At 50.5% G+C, this 23,045-nt stretch overlaps 1 protein-coding gene across 1 annotated transcript in view; it reads left to right on the top strand.

Moving 5' to 3' along the window:
- The window catches only part of CDH23 (cadherin related 23), a 442,755-nt gene that overhangs the window by 219,089 nt on the left and 200,621 nt on the right, over nucleotides 1-23,045 (top strand). Inside the window, exons 10-11 of the mRNA XM_088841955.1 lie at nucleotides 11,924-12,036; nucleotides 13,696-13,884. Of these exons, the coding sequence (XP_088698081.1) occupies nucleotides 11,924-12,036; nucleotides 13,696-13,884 (302 nt within the window). The remainder of the gene's footprint in view (nucleotides 1-11,923; nucleotides 12,037-13,695; nucleotides 13,885-23,045) is intronic.

Raw genomic sequence — 23,045 nt, forward strand, 5'->3', positions numbered from 1 at the left:
GCCTTGTAGTGTGGTACACTGGCCCAGTCCCCTCGGCCTGCCTTTCCCTCGTCTCAGTGCTGGATCCATGCAGAGGTGCTGGAGGAGGGGGTGCCAGCTTCCTCAGGATGACAGACAGCACACACCCCGCTCCGTGCCTCCGTCTCCTTGGGCATCTGATCACTGTCCTCTTTGTTTTCTTAAGTGTCTCCCCTCCTCCTTCCCCCCCCTCACTCCCCCCCTGGGACAAGGCCTTTCAGATCATCAAATATCAAACTCTTCTTATGCGAGGGCTGAGATGGCTTTATCGGAGCCCGTAAATCTCCCAGAGCCCTGACGCTCTCTGGAGTGCCAGGCCTCAAGTGAATTATGTGGGCTGGTCCAGCAGCAGGCAGAACACAGCCGAAGGACCCAGCACAGCTCAGTGCCCACCCTTGGTCCAAGGAGGGGCTCCAGCTGAGGGTGGTCTTGGGTGTTCTGGGGCCACTTGCCCCAGATCCTGGAGGTAACACCTCCAGGCAAGTGAGCAGGTGAGTCCTTGAGGGACTCTCAGCCGCTTTTTCACTTCTCTTCACTTTGTTCATCTACTGGCCAGTCTCTGGCCCCCAGAGCCTAGGGAGTGTGAGCCCCACCTCGGAGAAACTATGACAGTTAGGAGGGCCATTTGAGATCCAAAAGACCCAAGTTCTAATGCCAACATTGTCTTTAAGCAATCAGGTGTCCTTAAACATATCACTTCCCTAACTGAGCCTCAGTTAACTCATCTGAAAGCAGTGCTGGCCTTGTGGGAGAATCCAGTAAACTCAGAAGTGCTCTGCCAGTGGGCAGAAGCAGCATCTTCCCTGTCTCTTGGGGGTAGCCTGGTGTGTAAAGTAAGCCTCCAGGCTCCAGGGTCAGACAGACTTGAATCCTGGTTCTGCCACTTGTCAGAGGTGTGACTTCAGGAAGTCACTTAGTTTCTCTGTGCCTGGATTTTCTCATCTGTAAAATGGGAATAGTGATGATGATGATGCCACCACAACCTGGCAGATGGGATTTCTTTGACAAGTAATTGACCAATACATGGGAAGTACTCAGAATAAATGGCCCTGGCCACTGCTCCTTCTCTCACTGTCACCCAGTCCATGCATCACCAACAGGCCTTTCTGCAGGGCCTTCCCACTGCTGTGGACAAAAATCCAAGCTACTTACCCGGCATTTGGGGCTCCTGCCTCCTGACATCAGCCACTCCTGACACTGTTTTGTGTGAGCTCAGCTCTTCCCACTGGCTCCCGCCTTGGGAAGTGGTTGTCCCTTCCAGCCCTTTGCTCAGAATGCCCTCTCCCTCTCCACACTGACCCAAACCCAGTCCTTCAAGGCCTGGCAGAGGAGCCCCCCTGCACCAGGCCCCATGAGCTTTCTCGTCTAGATTGGGTGCCACTTGGGCACAGAGACCTTATTTTTTGCTGCTCAGCCTCTCCAGTGTCTTGCAAACTCCTCTTTAAATAAAGCCCTTATTTCATTTGGCCGAGCTAGCAGTAACCATCGTGGGAAGGGTCCCTGTCCTTAGGGAGGTTAAATTCAGCAAGTTATCATCAGTCATGGTGGTAACCCAGGCAAAGGAAGGGTTACTCATTAAAGTGAATCCATTTCCAAATCAGCCCATGTTGAGCACCAACTTAGACACACATCATCAGATATTGGGGGATTTGGGTGGCAAATATGCATGACATAAAATTTATCATTTTTAAGTGGCATTACATACATTCACAATGTTGTGCAACCATCACTACTATCTAGTTCCAGAACTTTGGGGAGTTTTCTTTAAAGGTACTTGTATTAATTCTTTTTACAAGTATAATTCACATAAATCAACAAGGAAAAGCTGAAATGGCTCTAGAGCAATGGTTCTCGAACAGGAGCAATTTTAGCCCCTTCAGCCCCCATCCCGGGGAATATTTGGCCATGGTCTGAAGGTTTATTGGTTGTCACTACTGGGAGAAGGGGTGCTACTGGTTTCTGGTGGCTAAAGGGTAAGGGTACTTCTAACCACCCCACAATGCACAGAGCAGTCTCCCACAGTAGAGAATTATCCAGCCCAATGTCATGGGCGCTAAGGTTGAGAAACACTGTTCTCATATCACTATTCAGAAATCATTTTTGTTAACATTTTGTCAACATTTCATTTCATTCCTTTCTCTCTCTCTCTTTTTATATTATATATATATATATATTTAAACAACAACAAAAATGTGTACTGTGAACTATGCTATTTTGTACCTCCTTTGCAGGGGTGAAATGTCTTAAACATCTACCTTTTTAAGTAACAAACTTCTCTTCTGCAACATTATTTAGTGGCTGACCAAATTTCATATTGTAGAGTAATTAATCCCTGTTGTTAGACATCTAGGTTGTTGCCTGTTTTCTTTAGTAAGCAACCATGGTGAAAGTCCTGGGAACTGCACCAGTGGGCACGTCCATTGTTACTCCCTCTGGAGAAGTTTACCTGGTCGCAGAGTAGAGGTTTCTCAGGAAATCAGAACGTTCTGATGGCAGCCCTGGCTCCTGGCAACATCTTGTCAATCCTCATTAAAGTCCTCAGAGGACCAGGGTTGCCTGTCCCTGTAGACAGGGAGCCAGGTACGGCCATGCGTGAGAGGGGTCTGGTGTGACCCTTTGCAACCCTGACATAATAGGCTTTACTGTCCTTGGCTGATCAGGTTAATGTTTCATAATTTGGAGCCAGTTATGAGCAGATTAGTCAGAGTCCAGTTTATGGTCTTATTAGGAGAGGTGACCATTTGTTGGTATAGTTGAGCTTGATGAAAAGCGTCGTTCTGTGAAATGCCGACAAGACAAGCAGACTGCAATTCCCACCTGCTTGTGGGACTCGGAGGTCGTCTTTCCCCAGCTGGCCGATAATAACTGTAATTAACCAGACACACTCAGCTCAAACATGTCACTGTGGGTGCATCGGGAGAGTGTGATCGCCCCAGTTGGAAATGCTAATTGACTGCCCCCTCCCCATGACCCTACCACAGTTATGATCTCCGTGAGTGTGACACTGTAAGTCACCCCTGTATCATTCTGTCCTGTAGCCTTTTACACCAGCCTCAGAGTGGCACCCCAACACCCCTGCTGTAGCCCACACACCATTCAGAGCCTTTGTTGAGCACCTATGTATGTCACCCGGGCACTTGAAGAAACTGGTCCCTGCCCTCCTGGGGCTTATATTCCAGTGTGGGAGACAGACAATAACCAAACACATAAACAAGTGAAAAGAGGAGCTCAGAAAGTAGAAGCGCTTTGAAAGAAACAAAACAGGATGATGGAGAAGAGGGTGATGAAGGTGAGAGTAGGATGGTGGGGTAACTAGAGAGTGCTTCTTCAAGGACCCCTCAAAGGTGAGACTGGATTGCAGACAAGGCGCCTGCAAAGATCTGCAGCGTGAGCATTCCAGGCAGCTTCAGGGAAAGCTTTGGAGAAGGGGGTAGGCCTCATCTACCTTCACGGTCCTTGGGGCAGGGGCACACAGCAAGCTCTCAGCTTGTGTCTCCTGTGATTGAAAGCTGAGGTAACCCACACCGCTGGTTGCCATATGTTGGACACAGAGCTGTTGAATGCAGCCCAGCCCAGGTGCCACCCGGGACTCGACTCGGCCCCTTTTGTCAGCAGGCAGCTAAGTAACAATTTTTAATTCATAAGATATCTTGTCCAAAGCCCATACCTCAGACTGACTCCCAGTTTTCATTATGCAGTGATACAGTTCTGTACCAGTCAGAACTGTACGGCTCCACTCGACGGTGATGGGCCTGCCAGCCAGCTTGTCCTACTGGCCCAGGCGACATAGGCAGCACACAGGCAGCTGTTTAATAGGCTGTCCTTGGCTGGGGACAAGGGGGGAAGGGAAATCCAGGGGCCTTTGGGTGGGACGTGAACTCTTTAGCTTAGTGAGAGCTGAGGTTAATTCCTTGTTCCACCCTTCACTGTGATCTAGGACCAGTTAGTCTCTATGCCTTAATTTTTCGTTGGGAAAAGGGGGATAATTGTACCTATGTCTTGGGAGTTTTGTGAACATTAATATATATATATACACACATACACATACAATATACTTTGACGCACATACACATACAATATACTTTGCACGGTGCCAGGCACAGTATATGTTGGCTTTTATGGAGAGAGCCTCTCCTGGCACATTCTGCCTAAGATGGGCCGTGGTTGGGGCTAACTTGGTCCATTCAGAAAACAGTCAGAGTAGGGAAAGAAGGAACAGGAAATAAGACAGGCACCACAATAGGGCCCGCACAGAAGTGATTACACCTGATCCTTACACAACCCTGTGAGTTGGGAGCTGTTATGCACATTTCATAGATGAGGGATTTGGCTCAAAGGAATTCACGATTTGCAGGGGGTCTCACAGCTAGTAACTGGCAGATCTGTTGTTGGCACCTAGATCTCTTTTGCATCCTGCGGGTTCACACCCAGTAGGCAGTCTTCACTCAGGTGTTGATGTAACAGACTCCAGGCAGAGACTACAGCTGAAGGAAGGGCCACCAGGGAGTAGGGGGTGCACATCCCAGTTTCTCTCACTTCCCTGGGAGGGTCGGGTGACAGAGTCAAAGGCCAGGTGAGGGATCAGGCTCCCACTGGTCCCCTCATCCATTTAGGGACTAGTATTTGAGTGGACTGATAGAAGACCACTGGGCCCAAAAGACCAGCTAGATCATGAGTGCCTCATATGCGTGGCTTTTTTTTTTCTCAACTCCATGGCCCAGCACAGGTCAGACCCAGAGCATACCCTACCTAGTGTGCACTCACTGACCCTTCCCAATCCCTGCAGAGGGGACAAGAAACTTCAGGCCATCCAACAGATAGGCAATGAGCACTGTTCTGGGTACCATGGACAGAAGCATGAAACCCTACCCTTTACCCTCAAGGCCATACCAAGTCTCTGGATGTGAGGACCAGGGAGGCCCCACAGCACAGGGCTTTTCTGAGGGTGCCAGTCCAGCTCCGGGACTCAGTGGACACAGCCTTCAGGACTGGCTTCCTGAAGTTGGTGACATTGGTAGTGGATCTTAAAAACAGACAGGACCAAGGTGGGAGCTGTTGGTTTTCCTTATAACTCAGAGGGCAGCAAGAGTGGTTGCTATCAGCCCAGCGGAGCAGACAAAGCAATTGAAAGTCATCAGCCTGTGTTCCCACACGCACCATCAGCCACTCACTAAACTGCTTCTCGCCCAGACCTCGCTCCGCCATGGGTCAAGGTGCTGCCAGCGAGATAACAAGGGGACAAGATGTGGGAGTGATGAGATTTGGCAGGGGCCAGGAGGAGGGGTGCTCGGGGAAGGGGAGAGCTTGCCAGCCTTGAAGGAGCAAGGAGGTAGAAGGTTGAGCTCCCGACAGCCCAAAGAGAGCTGCCCTCCTGCTCTCCAAGCCTGACCCTGTACCCCCACTTGTACTCCCTCCAGTCCAGTTTCCCTCTCCCTCTGCCTGTGACCATCTGTGAGACAGAAGCCCTTCGCTCAACTCTGCTGCGCCCTCTAGCTGCCAGTCCACCTCTCGCCTTGTTTTCCACACCAAGCTCCAGACAGCAGCATCTGTACTCACAGTCCCCAAGTCTGTGCCCCGCTCAGCCACAGCATCTCACAGTCTGACCCCCGGGTGCATCTCAGGATCCAAACAGGAGACCGTCACTGGATCTTTCCTCTCCTGAGCCTGTCTCTCAGACTGTTTGACCCTGATAACCATCTGTTTCTCAGAACTTCCCTTCTTCGGCCTCTGGGCATCTGGCTCTATACTGCTTTCTCCTTTGCCTCCCTGACCATTGCATTGCTTATCTCCGTTTTCCCGCGCCGTCTCACTGGAGCCATAGGTCTCCCTAAAGGCAGGCTTGCCAGTGCCTTGTGTAACTTATCACCGGAGTGCTGGCAACCCCAGCCTTCCACCCCAGTCCCCAGATAGCCCTCCCTTCCAGTTCCTAGAGCAGTGGACCCCAGCCTTTTCTTTGGGCACCAGGGACTGGTTTCATGAAAGACAGCTTTTCCAGTGGTGGTTTCATGATGGTTCAAGTGCATCACTTTTATTATGTACTTTACTTCTATTCTTATTACGTCAGTCCCACCTCAGGTCATCAGGCATTATTAGATCCTGGAGATTGGGAACCCCTGTCCTGGAGGCCATCACCACATGGATATTCTGCTGCTACATAAAACTCGTCATTTTATGAGGAATTTATCTAGAACTTTCCAGAATGTATAGAGTTGTTTTTGTTTTTTAACTAGAACTCCCTCTTGAGAAAAAAAGCAAATTCTTTGCCTCCTCATTCTGTGAAGGAGGCCGATATCTTACTTGTCTCGCCCTCTTACTTGTGCCTTAGTCCAGAGCCAGGTGCAGAGTGGGTGCAGGACGAATGCCTGCAAGGAGAAAAAGAAAGACATAAATCTCAGTCCAGGCCAGCCACTCACCAGCCATGTGACCTTGGACAAGTTATTTAACGTCTCTGAGCCTGCTTCCTCATACGTACGTGGGATATCTTCTTCTAAAGTTATTGTGAAGACTGAGTCATATAGTTGTGCAGACAGCTTAGCTCAGTGCCTGGCATAGGGAAGGGTTCAATAAATTGTAGCCACTATTTTTTTTTTTAATAAATAGGGGAAAGAGGGCTGTGACTCGCCTTCAGCAGCCTTATGTGCTTTTATGAACTTGATTCACATCTTCTCAACCCCTCTCTTGCAAATCAGAAGAGGTCTTGATGCCTGATGCTCCTGGAGGGAGGTGGTTGTCCCAGGAGAACCAGCAGGGCCAGCAGTGACCTGCTTCTCTTGTGTGAATGCTTTAAGCCACCTGTTCCTGAAGCCTTATGGTTCTCAAGGTGCAGCCCCATTCCCCACAAGTTCCCCTCCCCTACCAGGTATATCCCCACACGCCTAGGACAGCACCTGTCAACCCAGGGGAACCAGCTGCCCTTCTGCTCAGCAGTGGGGGCTGAACAGGTGAAAGGCATCCCCCATGAGCCTCCCCCGTAGCCCCCTGGTCCCCATGGGACTTGGGTGAAAAATGTCTGGGAGACCAGAGCACTGACAGGGTAGTGTCAGTTTCCAGAATAACAAAGAAACTCATGTGTATGGTTGCCAAGCCCACGCCACCCTCCCTCCCGCCCAGGGAGGAAGGATTATGGGAGAAGAGCAGTAAGGGGAGAAGGCAATGGCAAGCCACTCCAGTACTCTTGCCCAGAAAATCCCATGGATGGAGGAGCCTGGTAGGCTGCAGTCCGTGGGGTCGCTAAGGGTCGGACACGACTGAGCGACTTCACTTTCACTTTTCACTTTCCACTTTCACACATTGGAGAAGGAAATGGCAACCCACTCCAGTGTTCTTGCCTGGAGAATCCCAGGGACAGGGGAGCCTGGTGGGCTTCTGTGTATGGGGTCGCACAGAGTCGGACACGACTGAAGTGACTTAGCAGCAGCAGCAGCAGCAGCAGTAAGGGAGGGAAGCAAGGAAGTGAGGACCCATCTCAAGGCTGGAACCCTGAAGGCAATGAGCTCTGGACCTGAGGGTTTTGTTCCCAGACTTAGCCTCAAGGCTGCCACCTTGTATTAATACATCTGAGCCCTGGGTTGTGAGACTCTGCTGGTGAGAGAATGTGTTGGCTTCAGTGCTACCACTGGGCACAAACTCTAGGCAAAGGCTCTTGGGTTGAGTGGGTGAAAGAGATGGTCCATGGTGGTATCTTGGTGAAGGACAGGTGGCCAACATTTATTGAGAGCTTCCTGTGTGCCAGACACTGTATTAACTCATTTAATCCTCACAGCAACACTCTGCAGTTGGTACTATTACCCCATTACCTCCATTTTACAGACTAGGAAACTGAGGGCCAGATATGTTAAATAACTTGATCAAGGTCACCCAGTTAGCACGTAGCAGAACATGATGGGAACCCAGACAATTTGCCTCCACAGGGCACAACTGTTTCTCTGTTCCACCTAGCTTTCATTCAGGGACCTTAGCTTTGCAAGTACTCATATACTCAGTAGTGTGGTTGTGTCCTAATTGTGACTCTTGTGTGAGACTAAGGTATGAACCTTGCCTGCTTTTCTCTGCTGATTCTCTAGCATTTCATACACAGTAGGTGCTTGATATGAACTTGGATGAATGAGTGATATGATTGATCCATCAGTCTTCGAATGAGACCTGCCCTGCTTGGGATACAAGACTCACCTCCTGTTCCAGCCCAAGTCCAGCATCCCAGTGAGTGCCAATGTTACCATGGTGACAGGAGGATCATCAGAGCCAGTGACTTGCTTAGGTGGTCTTGTCAGCTCCCAGGGTATAACCCTTTCTGATTGTTGGTCCTGGCAGTTAGTCAGTCATACTTTGTAGGAAACTGATAGGTGAATCCTACCCAGATAGATGTGTGAAAATAATGTATGTGTGTGTTGGGGAAGGTTCCTTGAGTTTCAATTTGCACCAGTTGAGGGATATTTGCCTGCAGGTTGGTTGGACAAAGTGCCTAGGCTGGAGAAGGGGGTGTTTTATGTGCTGGGGACAGACTCTGAGTTGGGGACGGGCAGCATGGCAATGAGTAGGACAAAGGTGCTAAGTGGGGGACCCAACTGAGTGAGCCAGGAGAGACAGCCAAACTGAAAGGCAGAGCACATCGTTCGACACGGGGCTTCTGGTTTGTAAATGATTTATACAGAAATCTTGCAAAGATAAAAGCTGAATCACATTTAAGCATTGATAGCTTCCTTTATTGAGGAGAATAAATTTATATGAAAATCTGGAATGATGGGATGCTGGACAGAGAACCTGGGGAGGCGGGGTCCATGCCTATTTGTGTGTGGCAGGGAGTGGGTGTGGGAGGCAGGAGCCTGGAGGTCTTGCCTCAAGGCAGCCCTCCAGCTTGGCATTTACAGGCTCTGAGAACCCAGCCCCTGAAGCACCCTACACTGTCCACACTCCAGCCACCTCAGTACTGATCACCCTGTCATGGGAATGCCTGGTTGAGGGCTATACATTCCCCCTTGGAAGGTGTCCCTGGTACATTGTAGGAGCTCAGTAATTGTTTGCCGAGTGGATTAGCTAATGATGAGCAGATGAAAGCACACGTCCTCCTGTTTCCCCAACAGCAGAATTCCTAGCTTAAAAAACTCCTTTGTATCCATGCATTTATATGCCTGCTTGCAACCCTGTCCTTCCCGCTACATGAAGGCAGTCATACAGAAGCCCTCAGGAGGGTACCCAGGCTGCAGGACAAAGCCTTAGGCAAGGTGAAGGCTAGGGGGATGTCCCCTCCCTGACCTGGCCCAGGTCAGAGTCTCCAAAGTCCACAGTCTGAGAATGATGAGACCCAAATGGGCTCCTCCATCAGCAGCCTCTCCCCTGCCTTGGGCAGTCTCTGCAGTAGCCAAGGAGGATGGGGTGGGAGTGGGCCACCTTGCTGACCGGCATGGGCCAGCTGAGAACAGCCCCTGCATCAATCTAAAGTTAGAGGAGGATGTTGTCTCCCCTCTTCTTTCCCCCTAGTTAATCCAAGAGAGGATCCAGGCCCTACTGTGTACAGATCCCTTAGAGCTGGGGAAGGGACCAAGTGGGGAGATACAGCAGCCTCCATGGGCGGTCCTGGTGTGCACCTTGTGTATCAGGGGCTTGGATGTTAGTTCCTACCTATGGAATCAGTGTCCATCCACCCCTTCCCCAGTCCTGCCTGTCTTTCCAGTTCCAGTTCAAACAACATTTATTAAGTACTTATTTTGTGCCTGGAACACTTCCAAGTCTGTACATGTGTTTGTTTTTTTCACATTCATTTAGTTTTCACAACCCTATGAGATAGATCCATGATTATCCTAATTTTACAAATGAGACCAAGATACAGAGTGGTTAGATAAGTGGCCCAAGGTCACACAGCTAGCCAGTGGTGTGGTGTAGGGAATTAATGTCACCTCCTCCATGAAGCTTTCCTTCTTTAAGCCTTCCCCTGTGTGAACAGCCTCTTCCTGAAGCAGGAACATCATTCATCTGGTTTGTGCATGATTTATAGAAAGGAGATACTGATTCTTGTGGATGTCAAAGCTCTCTGATGAGGCTATAAGTGCTTCAGTATCAGAATTCCTGGCGGAGTGACCTCTGTGTCCCCCACAGTGCCAAGCACTGGGCCTGGTCATGGGATGGCCTGTCCAAGGGACTGCTGAAAATGTGAATGAATGGCAGTGAGTATTTGAATGAACCAACACACTGGTTAATGAGGAAGAGAAAGTAGTGGAATTGGGAGTTTCCAGTGTGGCAAGCCACTCCAGTACTATTGCCTAGAAAATCCCATGGATGGAGGAGCCTGGTAGGCTGCAGTCCGTGGGGTCGCTAAGGGTCAGACACGACTGAGCGACTTCACTTTCACTTTTCACTTTCCACTTTCACACATTGGAGAAGGAAATGGCAACCCACTCCAGTGTTCTTGCCTGGAGAATCCCAGGGACGGGGGAGCCTGGTGGGCTTCCGTCTATGGGGTCACACAGAGTCGGACACGACTGAAGTGACTTAGCAGCAGCAGCAGCAGTGAACTCACAGGCTGATGGGAAGGGCACGAGGGTAGGTGGGGGCTCAGGTGAGCTGGGGGCAGCCATCCTTCAGAAACTTGCTTACATCTGTGTACCCAGCACTGGCTGGGTACCTTGAACAACAGTCTTGAAAGCCTCCCACCGTCAGGGGGCTTTTAGGCTGGGTGGAAAGAGCCCAGTTACACACAGGAAGCAACTGGAGAACAAACAGAGCAGTGGCTGCAGCCTGTAGGGCTGGAGGGTCAGTAAGAGAGATTAGGACCATCTTCCTGGAGGAGGCTGAGGAGGGGCTGACACCAGGTGGAAGGACAGGAGGTAGGGCCAAGAGATAAGGCGGATAATGAAAGACAAGAGCAGGATTGGATTTGAGGACCCTGCAGAAACCACTGTGAGGGCTGGGGTGCCTGTAGGGGAGCAAAAAGAAAGTTGGTGGGAAAGAGTAGGGTAAGGGTACACTTGAGCCGGTGCCATTTATGTGTGATTTTTGCCAGTACTTTAAAGGTGTATTTTAAATTTTAATAAAATACTTAAAACTTAAAATTGAATTTTGTTTTTAACTTATATTTATCATAAAAGGAAACTTTATATCACTGCCTTATAGAAAATTAGAGTAAAATAGAATAGACTAGAAAGAACAGAATAGAATAGGGAATGACCATAAAAATGAGCACAAGGAAACAAAACAAGGTTACTGCCTTAGTTCACAGGGCTGCTGTAACAAATGTCATAGCCTGGGTGGCTTATCAACCATAGGAATTTATTTCTCACCATTCTGGAGGCTAGAAGTCTGAGATCAGGGTGCCGGCACAGCAGGGTGAGCACACGCCTCCTAGTTCACATGGTGCCTTTCTGCTAAATCCTCATATAGGAAGGGACAGGGGAGCTCTCCGGGGTCTCTTTGATAAAGCGTGAATCCTGTGCAGGATGGTTTCAGCCTCACGACCTAAGCCCAGAGGCCCCACCTGCTCACCGCATCTACTACCATCATCTTTGGAGACTGGGATTTCACCATACAGAGTCTTGGGGTACACAAGTATTTAGACATAGCAGTAATGACTCATTACTGAAGCCTGTTCTCTCTCTGTTAAAGAGGAAAAGAAGCAAATGTTAGAGAGGGTGTTAAAAGACATGTAAGCTCCAAGTCAAGACTTTCTCCTTGACTCAGTCAGAGAGCCTCGAGGAAGACGGAACGGGCAGAATGTCTCATCTTGTGATTCAGTGTCGTCTGCTGCCTGGGCCGTGTGCTCTGTTGTGTCCCAGGGTTCTTTTCATTGCTCCTGGAACCAGCATTCATTTTAAGTTACTGATTAGTCCTTAATGCCCAGAGAGGAACCCTGGCACCAGCCCCTTGTCCACCTGCCCTGGGCCCCAGTCACACCCTGAATTCTTCTCTCTTGCAGGGAATACCAATAGCATCTTTGCCCTGGACTACATCAGTGGGGCACTGACCTTGAATGGCTTGCTGGACCGGGAGAACCCCCTGTATAGCCATGGCTTCATCCTGACCGTGAAGGTGAGAGCCGGACACCTCCATCCTAGGTAGAGGGGATGCCCATTCCTTGGTGCCAGCCTCCAGTGGTGCCCAAGGTGGAGGCTCCAGGAGGCACATCACTGCTGTTCCCATACCCTGCACTGATGTCCGGTGCCTGTGCCCAGGGCCCCTGTCAGGAAGGACCAGTGCTTGTCACACGTCGGCCTTGTCAGGGACCCTGCTGGTCATCTCAGAGCTCTTACTGATGACCGCAGAGAATTGTGACTTTCATCCCCATTTCAGGGGATGAGGAGGCACGGAGTGGGTGCATATCCTGTTGTCCTTTCTGTTACCCCGTGATTTCAAGTTCTCTTATAGCCAACTTGGATTCTGAGAGTTACCCCGTTTCTGGGGTTTTCCCGTTTCTAATTTTCATGGCTTCCCTGGAGGCTATTAGCTGGTTAGGAAAGAGCAATTCAGAAGGGAGAGGCCAAAGCGGCAGTGGTCCCCACCCCAGAAGGTATGACAGAGCCACAGCCCCCCACCTCCTGCAGCCCCCTGCTACTCATGGTTGGTTTTAATTAAAATCAATGACTTGCTGAGGCATTCCCGGGGAAACCTATTTAGGGTGCGGATGCTGCCTGGGCCATGGGCGTCCTCCTCAGTCCCAGACTTCGATTTAGAGAGGGGGTGATACAAGGACCGCGGAGAGGGGCTCTGGGAAGGATAGTGCCCCCAGTCTGGCCTTTCGCTGTTCTCCTTGACTTTGAGAAGGCCTGTGGCAGCAATGGATTGATTAACTCTGACTCTCCCACTGGCTCTGTCCCATCTACCTGATGCCCACATGTGGCCAGCAGGGGAGGGCGAGCTAACGCAGCCTTTCCCTATCCAATTCCAAGCCCCAGGGCACCTCTCAGCCTCCTCTCCTGTCTCTGTTCCCTTCTTCTGGAGGCGGGCAGCTCCAATGTGAGAGAGCTGCTCCATAGTCCCAGCACCACCACCAACTCATTGTGGGACCCCGAGCTCAGCTTTTCTGTCTTTGTATAAAATATAATGTAGGGTTTCCCCCACTTGACTGTGAATCACAGTCCTCTGGGGAGCTAGTAAACGATACCTAGTCCTGGCCTCTCGCATAGAAATTCTGGTTCAGAAGGGTTGGGAATGGCTATTTGGTGGCCCAGGGACTCTGCTCCAGAGACTGGGTGCCCAAGTGTCTGAGTCCATCTATTTCTGAGTCCAACTCGGACCCTCACAGTTGCCTGCACAGTGTTCAGTCTGTAGCAGGTGCTGAATTAAGTCTTGATTATCTGCTAGCACAAATGTTCTCAGCCTCAATTTCATCATTTGCCAAATGAATAATTTGGCATCATTTTCATCCCTTTACCTCCGGATGAACCCTGAAATCTGTCTTGTCCTCTTCACCCCACCTCATCCCACTGCCTGAGTTTGACACGTACTCTGGCTGTGTGTCCTTGCATAAGTCACTTAACCTCTCTGAGTTTCAGTTTCCCCATCAGTAATGGGAACCAGTAAAATGGAGATGCTAATGGTAGAATCTTCTTCCTGGGGTTATGGTGAGGATGAGATGGAATAATTCACATACTGTGCACTGCCCAGCGTTGAGAAAGCCCAAATGAATGACAGCTCTTATTGTGATCATGGCTACCTCCATCCCTAGCATGTTTATTCTTCTCTCTGCAGGGCACAGAGCTAAATGATGACCGCACCCCATCTGACGCCACAGTGACCACAACCTTCAACATCCTGGTGATTGACATCAATGACAATGCCCCAGAGTTCAACAGCTCTGAGTACAGCGTGGCCATCACTGAGCTGGCACAGGTCGGCTTTGCTCTCCCTCTGTTCATCCAGGTGGTAGACAAGGACGAGGTGAGTCCCTTAAAATGTGGTGTCCAGTCCTGCACCTGGCCTGGGCTGTGCAACCCTGGGGGGGACACCAGGGATCTCTGGGCTCTCAGGTCCCCATCTATAAAATAGAAACAAAGTTTGTCTCACCCTCCCCTGCTATGTGCTGAGGATAAATAAGGCTGCAAAAATCCCGTACAAAGTGTCTTAGCACACACCTCCAATGTATAGTTCTGTTTTAGAAATGTATATGTGATCATCCTACTAACCTAGTATGTGTATTATGAAACATACATGCAGAAAATAGAAATTTTAAAAGGGAGAGGCTCTTATATAAATGGTGACTTTGGAATAAGTCTTATTCCTGCTTTTGGGGTGATAACGACCCCACCTTTTCCTTGCAAGTAGCGCAAGTACCTTCCAGAGGATCCCAGGCCACAACAATGCCTACACCCACTTGCCCCAGAGCCTGGAGGCTGAGGCCAGCGTCAAGAGGGAAGGGTGTGGGTCCTGAGTAAGAGAGATAGCTCTAGAGGGAGCTCCAGGAGGCGGGGGCTCCAGCTCCACCCCATGGCATTCTGTTGGCCTGGATGCCTCCCCTTGCCCTACCTCCCTTGCCCGTCAACAGTCACAACCTTAATAGGACTTCTATTTATTACCACTGCTCTCCCGGCCCCACTCTGCTCAGAAATTCCATTAGGTTTTCCCCCCAGAGGTGCTTCTCTGCAGTTACTCCTCACGTGAGGCTCTCACTGGCCTTATTCCAGGCCTGGGGCCCCTCTCCTGTCAGCTTCTCTCAGCTGTACCCAATCCCCCCAAGGACTCGAGTTCACAAGGGCAACTCAGCGCATGCATGCGTGTGTGTGCGCGCGCGTGTGTGTGTGCGTGCGTGTGTGCGTGTGTGTGCGAGCGCGCACCCGTATATGTCCAGTCACAGTTCTGTACGTGTGTACACAGATGATATACCTTCTTCTCCTGCTGAGTCGTTTGGAACCTACCTCTCTGAGATAACTGAAGTATGTCCTGAGCACCTATTGTTTACAAGGAGCTATATTTGATCACTTAAGGAAATCCAGGAAGTGGGATCTTTGGTCCCTGCCCCATGGGGCCAAATGTGTTTATGCAAATATAATATGTAATTTTAAAACATAGGCAATAATGTAGAAAGTTTAAAAGGTGGAGATAAACAGGTATAAAAACAGGTTCTGACATGTTCTCACTCCCCATGGATCACCTTGTATTCCCCGGGAGAGCAGACCCCCTTTAGAGACTGCTGTGTGAATGAGAAAGAGAGAATGTGAATGTGTCAGGAGAAAGTCCCATCTTTGGTTTCAGGCTGATAATAATGCCCAAGGGAAGAGAGACACCAGAAACAGTGTGGCCCAGGGTCCAGTGACTGTAGGCAGTGAGGTTCCAGAGCTCAGCTGAGGAAGAGGCAGACAGGGACTGGGAGGGTCAGGAAAGCCTCTGTGGTAAGAGGGGGAGTAGGGCTAAGCCTTGGGGTAAAAATCAGGTGGTAAAAGGGTGCTCAGGAGGACTGGGGGCCAGGCTATGGGCCTCAGAGAGGATCGGAGGGAGAAAGCTGTACGTAGATCAAGGGAACAGGCAGGAGCCTGTGCAGCTGATCGGGGACTGTGGAGTAGCCTGCTGGGAAGGTGGGCTGGGACACAGACCTTGGGGCGCCTTGAGTGCCAAGCCAAGGAATCAGCCAGGGCCTGTGTTCAGGGCCAGACCTGCCATTTATTAGCTCCATGACCTTGAATGACTCATTGACCCTTTCTAAGCCTCACTTTGCTCACCTGTATAATAAAAAATAGGCAATATATCAGTCAGTTTCTATCACAGGAACAAATTAACCCTGCAAGAGCAGTTTATTCTCCCTTGGACTACTTGTCCAGCCAGGGTAGGCAGGGAGAGCCCCTCAGTGTGGTCACTTAGGCACGCACTCTGCAGGATTGTGGTTGTGGCAGGAGGCAGCCACAGGGTTGAGCACCGGCTCTTCTTTGCTTCATCTCAGAAGTGTGACTTCTGCTCAAGGCCCATCAACCAGCACTAGGTATGTGCCCCCACCTCACTACCTGCAGGCTGGGGGAGGTAGGTGAGCAGCTAAATATCTGTGTCTGCACAGAGGACAGCAACAAGGCGTGTGGAGAGGAGGCGCTCAGCTGACAGTGTATAGGACTTGGCGTGTGCCAGCCACACCCAGATGATCACCGTGTGGGTGCAGGGGGCACCATCCCCAGCAGGGCCTGCTCACCTCAACTTGTTGTGGGATTTCAAGGTTACCCTGTGCCCTTGGGTTTTACCTCAGGCTCCCTTCCCGGGAGAGCTTCCCTGGTGGCTCAGAGGGTAAAGCGTCTGCCTCCAATGCGGAAGACCTGGGTTCGATCCCTGGGTTGGGAAGATCCCTGGAGAAGGAAATGGCAACCCACTCCAGTACTCTTGCCTGGAGAATCCCATGGACGGAGGAGCCTGTCTAAAGCACCTGCAGGAATGCTGATGGCAGGGGCCCTGATCTGTTGGGGTTTGGCCAGTGTCTCTAACAGTAGAGGACTGGCCTCCTTCCCACAGGGTCACACTTCTCCAGGGCACAGCAAGGTGCAGAGAGAGAGGAGGAGAGGCAGCCCAGACCATCCCAGCCTAAGGTCACCTCCAGTTGACCCTAGGTGGAGGAGGAAACTGGGCCCTCCTCCAGTTTCCCAGTAGGGCTGCACCCAGACCACCCCAGATGTGGTCCTGGGCTGGTTTCTAAATAAGAAGGAGAGTAAAATTGCTGTCTCAGTTGCCCTGCTCTTTTGTAGCTCCCATTTCTTCTCCACTCTCCAAACCTCTGGGGGGTGGGGGGTCAGATCTGCCCAGGTGAATGCTCCCAAAGCCTGGTCATGGGTGCTGACAGTCAGGCCTCAGGTTCCCAGGGTGGAGTATTCAGCCACAGGGCCAACAGAAACGCAGACAGAGGCTATTGGCATGCACAGCATGGCCCAAGTGTCCCAAGTCTGGAGAAAATCAGAGAACCTCAAAGAGGAAGCAAGAGCTGTTGTAAAGGACTTGTCATTCCTCTGACTTCTGTTTCTGAGGGGAGACTCCATCTGTTGGGATTTGTGTCTGGGTTGGAAGTGACTCTGGCTTTGCTCGGAATAACAGGAGAATGTTTATCAAGCAGACGTGGAGAAGGGAGCCTGCGGAGAGCTCACGTGCCTTTGTCATGGATTCTCCAGGACGTGATTCTCCCTCGCACTCACCATGCTTGTGATTTTGCAGTTGCTGGTGTGGTGATCTCAAGAGTGTCTGTCTCCCCGTTGGACTGAGTGACCCATGGGTAGGAGCAGGTCTGTTTGCTCACCAGTGTAACCACCCAGTGCCTCGTACTCTGCCTGGCACTTGGGAGGCACTGCAAAAATATATTTTGGTTGAGTTGAAAGCACGATTGAATGATAAAAGAAGCAATGAAGTAGCCCAGGGCTTTATCCAAACTGGATCATCAGTCAGTACCCATATGCTGAAGCCCCAGTTCGACTGAGTTTGTGCAGGAAGGTGACCTCAGAGGTCCACTGCGGGGCAGTAGAGGGTGCTGACGGAAGACTGAAAGGGAAGGAGGAAGCAGTTTAACCTCTCAGACAAGCCTTTGTGGCAGCCGTTCCTAATACAGATGCTAACCTAATTCACAAAGACTAGATAATGCCTACCATCCCCTCCAGGTTCTGCTCAGCCTCTTGCTGAACCTCGGGCTCTGCCAGACCCTTCAAATGCACCGAGAGGTGCTTGAAAGAGACCCTTGCTCTGTCCCAAGGGCTCCAACTCCATTGTCGAGTCTCACCGAGTAATTTCCTCCCCTTTGCCCAGCAATAGAAAACACAGAAAAGCCAGAGGAGAAAGGGTTGGGGTGGGCTGAAACCAACCACCACCCATCTGCACCTTGTGACAGTTGAGATGCAAATAGATGGTTGTAATGCAAATCACACGAAAAAGTCTCTAGGCACAGGCCCCAGGAGTCAGCCTTGTTATAGGAGCTCATCTCTGAGTTTCAAATTAAAGGCTGTGGCAGCTTCATTCCGCCAGCTGGGCGTTCTCTTGTCTCCTCCTTGCTGTTCTCTTGGAAGCCACAGGAAATAACTGCACACTTACCTACTTGGATTCCTACCACATTGTTACCCACTCCCTTGCCCTCAACATGATCTCTGCTGTTTCTCCACTTTGGTCAACTTTTCCTCTCCTAATCGTGCCTGCAGCCCTCCCCAAGTCCTGCCTACAGCTGAGCTAGATACAGGCTGTCGTGTTTTCCCATCTGCATTGATTGGGAGGGTTGGAAGTTTCTGTTCACTTGTCCTAAAAAGCCACTCTTCTATCTGCATTCTGACCCTGAAGTATTGGGGACTGAAGGCAGGGAGTGTGGAATGCCATCCATGCAGCTGGGTGCTTTACAAATTCCAGCAAAGGGGTTCTTAAAAAAATATTGTTTCTGCACTGTGCACGACCCTACCCAGCTGACTGGGCTAAACATGGAGAATTCTTCTTGCATGCTTATCAGTAGAAATACCATCTGTATTACATCCTGCCTCTCTTCTCAGGAGTTGGGGACATTTGATCCACTTTACTTTTGACCCACAGTTTCTTATAACAGAATTGCTACTGTGCTTAGGAATATGTTTGCAGGAGAGGAGGGTTGGGGTGTAGGGTGGGATGCCAATTTCCTGTCCAGAGAGGTCTCTACTGCCCGGTTCTGAGAATTATAGTCATTAAAGAATGGCCTTCAGACCTCATTAATTTGTTGGCCACCCTCTGCCCCTGGCATTTCTAAGGGAATATGTTGAAATTTACACAGGTGGGGGATGATGCATTCATTCAGTCAACAAACGTTATTATATACCTACTGTGTGCTCGCCACTGGGGAAATGGTGCTGAAGATGTGGCCCCTGCCCTCCAAGAGCTTCTGTTTCATTCCAGTGGGGAAGCTAGAGGAATAGGCGCCAACATCACTGCAGGGGGTACTGAGGGTCATCAGGAAACAAGCGGAGTGATGGGTGGTGGGTAGTGGGACTACTTTCAATTCAGGAGTCCTAGAAGGCTTTCCCAAAAGGTGCCCTTGGGGCTGCAGTTCAGTGATGTGGAGGGGTCAGCCATACAGAGTTGCGGAGGGTGCTCCCCTGCAAGGGGAGAGGTCCCCTATGAGGGATCCAACCTGATTTCCAAGGAGCAGAGGAGAAGCTGGTGGGGTGGTCCAGGGAGCTTGAGTGAGAAGTAGGAGGTGAGGCTGGTGCTATCATCAGGGATCAGGCCAGGCCTGCCTGCTGCAGGAAGGTGTTCTTCCATGACGGCGAGCATGGAGGGGAACCAGCTGACATGCTCTGAGTCATCTTTGTTAAGGAGCTCCCTGACGGCTGTGTTGAAAATGCAGGGCTGACAGGGGCCAGGGGTGGAAGCAGAGAAACACCGCAAAGAAAACGCCCCCACCTCCACTGACCACTGTTCCAGCTGGCAGGTGCATCCTAGTGTCTGACTTGAGGCTCTCCTGCCCTTTAGCCAGCTTCCTCTTAAGTGTTTGCAAGAAGCCAGAGAACCCCAGACCCCTTTTAATGAAACCTAAAAAAATCTAGAAGAAACGCCTTCAGAACACTTCTCAGGAGGACACTGAGTGGCTGTCTTAAGTCTTTGTGACAGAGGCTCTCCCATGTTCAGGTTGACCCAGGGTTTTGAACTCTGGCCATAGCCCTCTGCTACCAGGGCTGCCTGGACTGCCCAGGAAAGATGGTGGTAGAGAGAGCAGGGAAGCCAGGTCCCACGCCCCCTCACAGAGGGATTCCAGGCAAGCCTTGTCCTCTCTCTGTGCCTCAGTGACCACCTCTGGGAAACCGTGGGTGGACCCGTGAGCCTTAAGACTATAAACCCTAAGATTCTTTTTGTCTAAGAGGCCCTGGCTGGGAAGAGGGAGGGTGCCGCCCGAAGCTCCCCTCACCACCCCGCACCGCCTCCCAACACTGGCCCACCCTCTCTCCCCTGCTCTTGCCCCGGTCGCCTCTGCTCCCCACTTTGGGTGCGTAGGCCTGCTACCTCTCGCCGCCCCCAATCTCTTTGCCCCACCAACATGCTTCTTTATTTGATACTATCTGGGGTATCCCGGTATGGGTTAGGAAGAAAGAGCCAATTAGAGTGGTTAAAAAATAAGGGCTTTGAAGCCAGACTACCTGGGTTCAAATCCTAACGCTGCCACTTTTGTTCTGTGTAACCTTAGGAGACTTGTTTATCCTCATGGATTCAGTTTTATTATCTGCAAAATGGAGGCAGTACAATTTGAAGTCTCATCAGTGGGGTAGACGCGCTGCCCAGGACCCTTTCCCAATTGGGACTCCAGATTGCTGTTAACGTGAGACTTCCCAGCGCTGTCCAAGTCTAGATATAGCTGTCACTCCAATTTGGTGATATATACGCTTTTACATCTCCCTATTATTTTTACTTCTTTTCTCTTAATGACTGTATATTGAAATTAAGTCAAATAATCTATAAAACTGGAAACTGTTGGAAAAAATGGAGCCGGTAATAATACCTACCTCATAGAACTATTATGAGGATTAAATGAGCCTATATGTGTATTTAGACATGCCTGGCCCATAAAAAAACACTCAAAATCCTAAAAATTCTTACTCCCAGCCCTGGAAGATATGTGTATTATTGTGTCATTTCTAGAGAAAATGAAGTTGAGGTTCAGAGAAGTTAAGGGGCTTCCCTAAGGTGGCACAGCCAATGGGCCTCAGAGCTTGGCCTTAAACATCCCTGTGCGTCTTGCTTGTGCTGCCGGGCTCCCGTTTACAGCCAGGGCTCCCCATTCTCAGAGATCTGGTCCCACCAGAGATGTGGGTCCCCACCTCCAGCCTGGCTGGTAGGAAGGTGAGGGGGAGGTGAGACAGTGGGCGTGGCTGCACTGCAAAGGCGAACAGGGACACATCTGGCAGGAGCTGATCCCTGTTTCAGGCAGGAGATGACACAGTTCATTTGTTTGAGGGGCACAGGAGAAAAAAACCAGCATTACCCCCCTCCCCAAGGAGAAAACATCACCGAACAAACAAGTGAAAGAAAGCAAATGATGAGGAGAAAAGACCATATTCCAGAATACTGGGCTTATTTGTAGGGATGAGGCGGGGAGGGGGAGGGGCAGTGAGGAGAGATTGCTCTCCCTCCCCCCGTCTGTCTTGGCTTTATTTTTATCTGTCACCCTCATTTTCCATTCCACGTGTGTTCCAGGCCTGTCAGGGAGCCCAGTCCATAACCTTGTGTTTATTTAAATTCATTTTCTCATTCTCTGCTGTTACTTGGTCTGTCCGACCTGCGATTCCTCTGGCCCTTCTCCCCACACAGCCCTGCAGGGTTGCAGTGCTGGCCCCTCAAGTCCCTCCCAGATTTCTTTTCAATCCAGGGGTTCTTAATCCAGGAGTGGGAGCCCACTGACTCTCCAAGGCATCCTTGACCCTGGATGGAGAAAAATCTGCATCTTTATTTTTGCTCACCTCTACCTGAACTTCTGAGATCTCTTTGATTATGAAATAGAAACAAATCACAGCAGCCTTAGGACTACCTGTGACTCTGAGCCCAAGAGAAATCTCAGATATTTTCATATCACATTACAAGTGTCACAGGGATCTCAAAATATCATTTACACTCATCACTACTTTGAAATTACAGCATATATTAGACCCGCTGCCAAATCTCATTGTTTCATGCATTAAGAAGCACGTAACTATACTATAATACCCTTTTAAAGTACTTCAATATCTGTGTTTCGAGATAATTAATCGACATTGTGGTCCTTTGTATTTTATTTTATGCAAATAAAATGTTATTCTCTTGAAGGGGGTCCGTGGGCTTTACCAGACCCCCAGAGGGTCCATGGCACAAAAAAGATGAGAGACCCCTCCTTAATTCCCGTCCTCAGTAACTGCCACCCTTCAGCCCAGCTTCCTTCTCAGGCATTTTCTGTAAGGCCAACCTTCCACTGGTTCTCAGAGTTGCCATCCAGAACTGAATATCCATTCAGGGTGAGGTGGGTGAGAACAGGGAGGCCATTTTCTCCATGTCACACATTCAGCTGAGGGTCCATTTTCTGGCTGTGGAGCTTCCAGGCCACTGTTCACCCAGGCCCCATAAATCCACCCACCAGCATCTACTTTGCAGTAGAGGCACAGGAAATATATGTCCCTGGCACCCCAGGGAGTGATCCCCGCTGTCCTGAGCCCTCCCTACCTGCCAGTATGACCCAAGGCACAGACGTCTGCTTCCCTATTTTCCAAAGCAATTTGAGCTGGAAACCAAACTCTAGAAGCACTGAAGAGAGATGGGGGGGGGGGGCGGGGGGGGAAGACTGCCAGCATCCATGGGGGCAGATGTAGGTTTTTGCTCCCTGTGGATGTGTGATTATCCAGTCATCCAGGCCCTTCTTTCCCCTCCATTAGGGAGATAACTGGGATCTGGGAAATCGCCCACCTCCCACCGACTCCCCCAGGGGATATAAAGGCAGTAGTTGGAATGCCTCCAACGTTCTGGATGCCTCACCCAGCTCGTGATTCATCACTGAAGTAAGCAGACAGGAGGGAGGGTGGGTGATCTGGCCCAGGGAACGACCAACACGAGGCACACGGAGAAGAGGAGGTCAGCCTAACGCCTCTTCCCCCAGCCAGGTGGCCATCCCGACTGCTCCCCTTTCTGAAAGGTTTTCTGCTGGTTCTGTTGCAAAGCAGGGGTTAAGCACCCCCACAAAGCACAGTCAGCACGGCTGGGACCTGGGTGAACACTGCCTCTGCGGTGGGCAGGGGTCTGTCTGCATGACCTCTGCCATGTCCTGGCTTCAGTGCACATTCCTAGGGTTCCTCTCTCAAGATTTAGGCTCTCCAGGAAAACATCTGTTGACTTCAAAGCAAAGCAACTATGAAAGGGAAGCCAGGGGGAGCAGGGCGGCCCCGTTAGTGCTTTTTCCCATTAATTTCTCCCCAGTTGCCTTGGCTGAGGTTCTTATTATGACGATGATGATTATTAGGATTTTTCTGTGCGTGGCTGCGTCCTGTGGTATGATTCCTCCCAGCACGCTAAGCTCTAGCCTCTCCCAGGACCAGAGGGTGTCCTCGGCGTGATTCAGACACCTCCTAATTTAGTCTCACCGTAAATCTAATTAGCATGCTATTCACACCAGGCCCCATAGC

This window comes from Moschus berezovskii, chromosome 12 (genome assembly GCF_049115385.1).
Source record: "Moschus berezovskii isolate FMDL1 chromosome 12, NW_MosBer_1.0, whole genome shotgun sequence".
Taxonomy (NCBI): Eukaryota; Metazoa; Chordata; class Mammalia; order Artiodactyla; family Moschidae; genus Moschus; species Moschus berezovskii.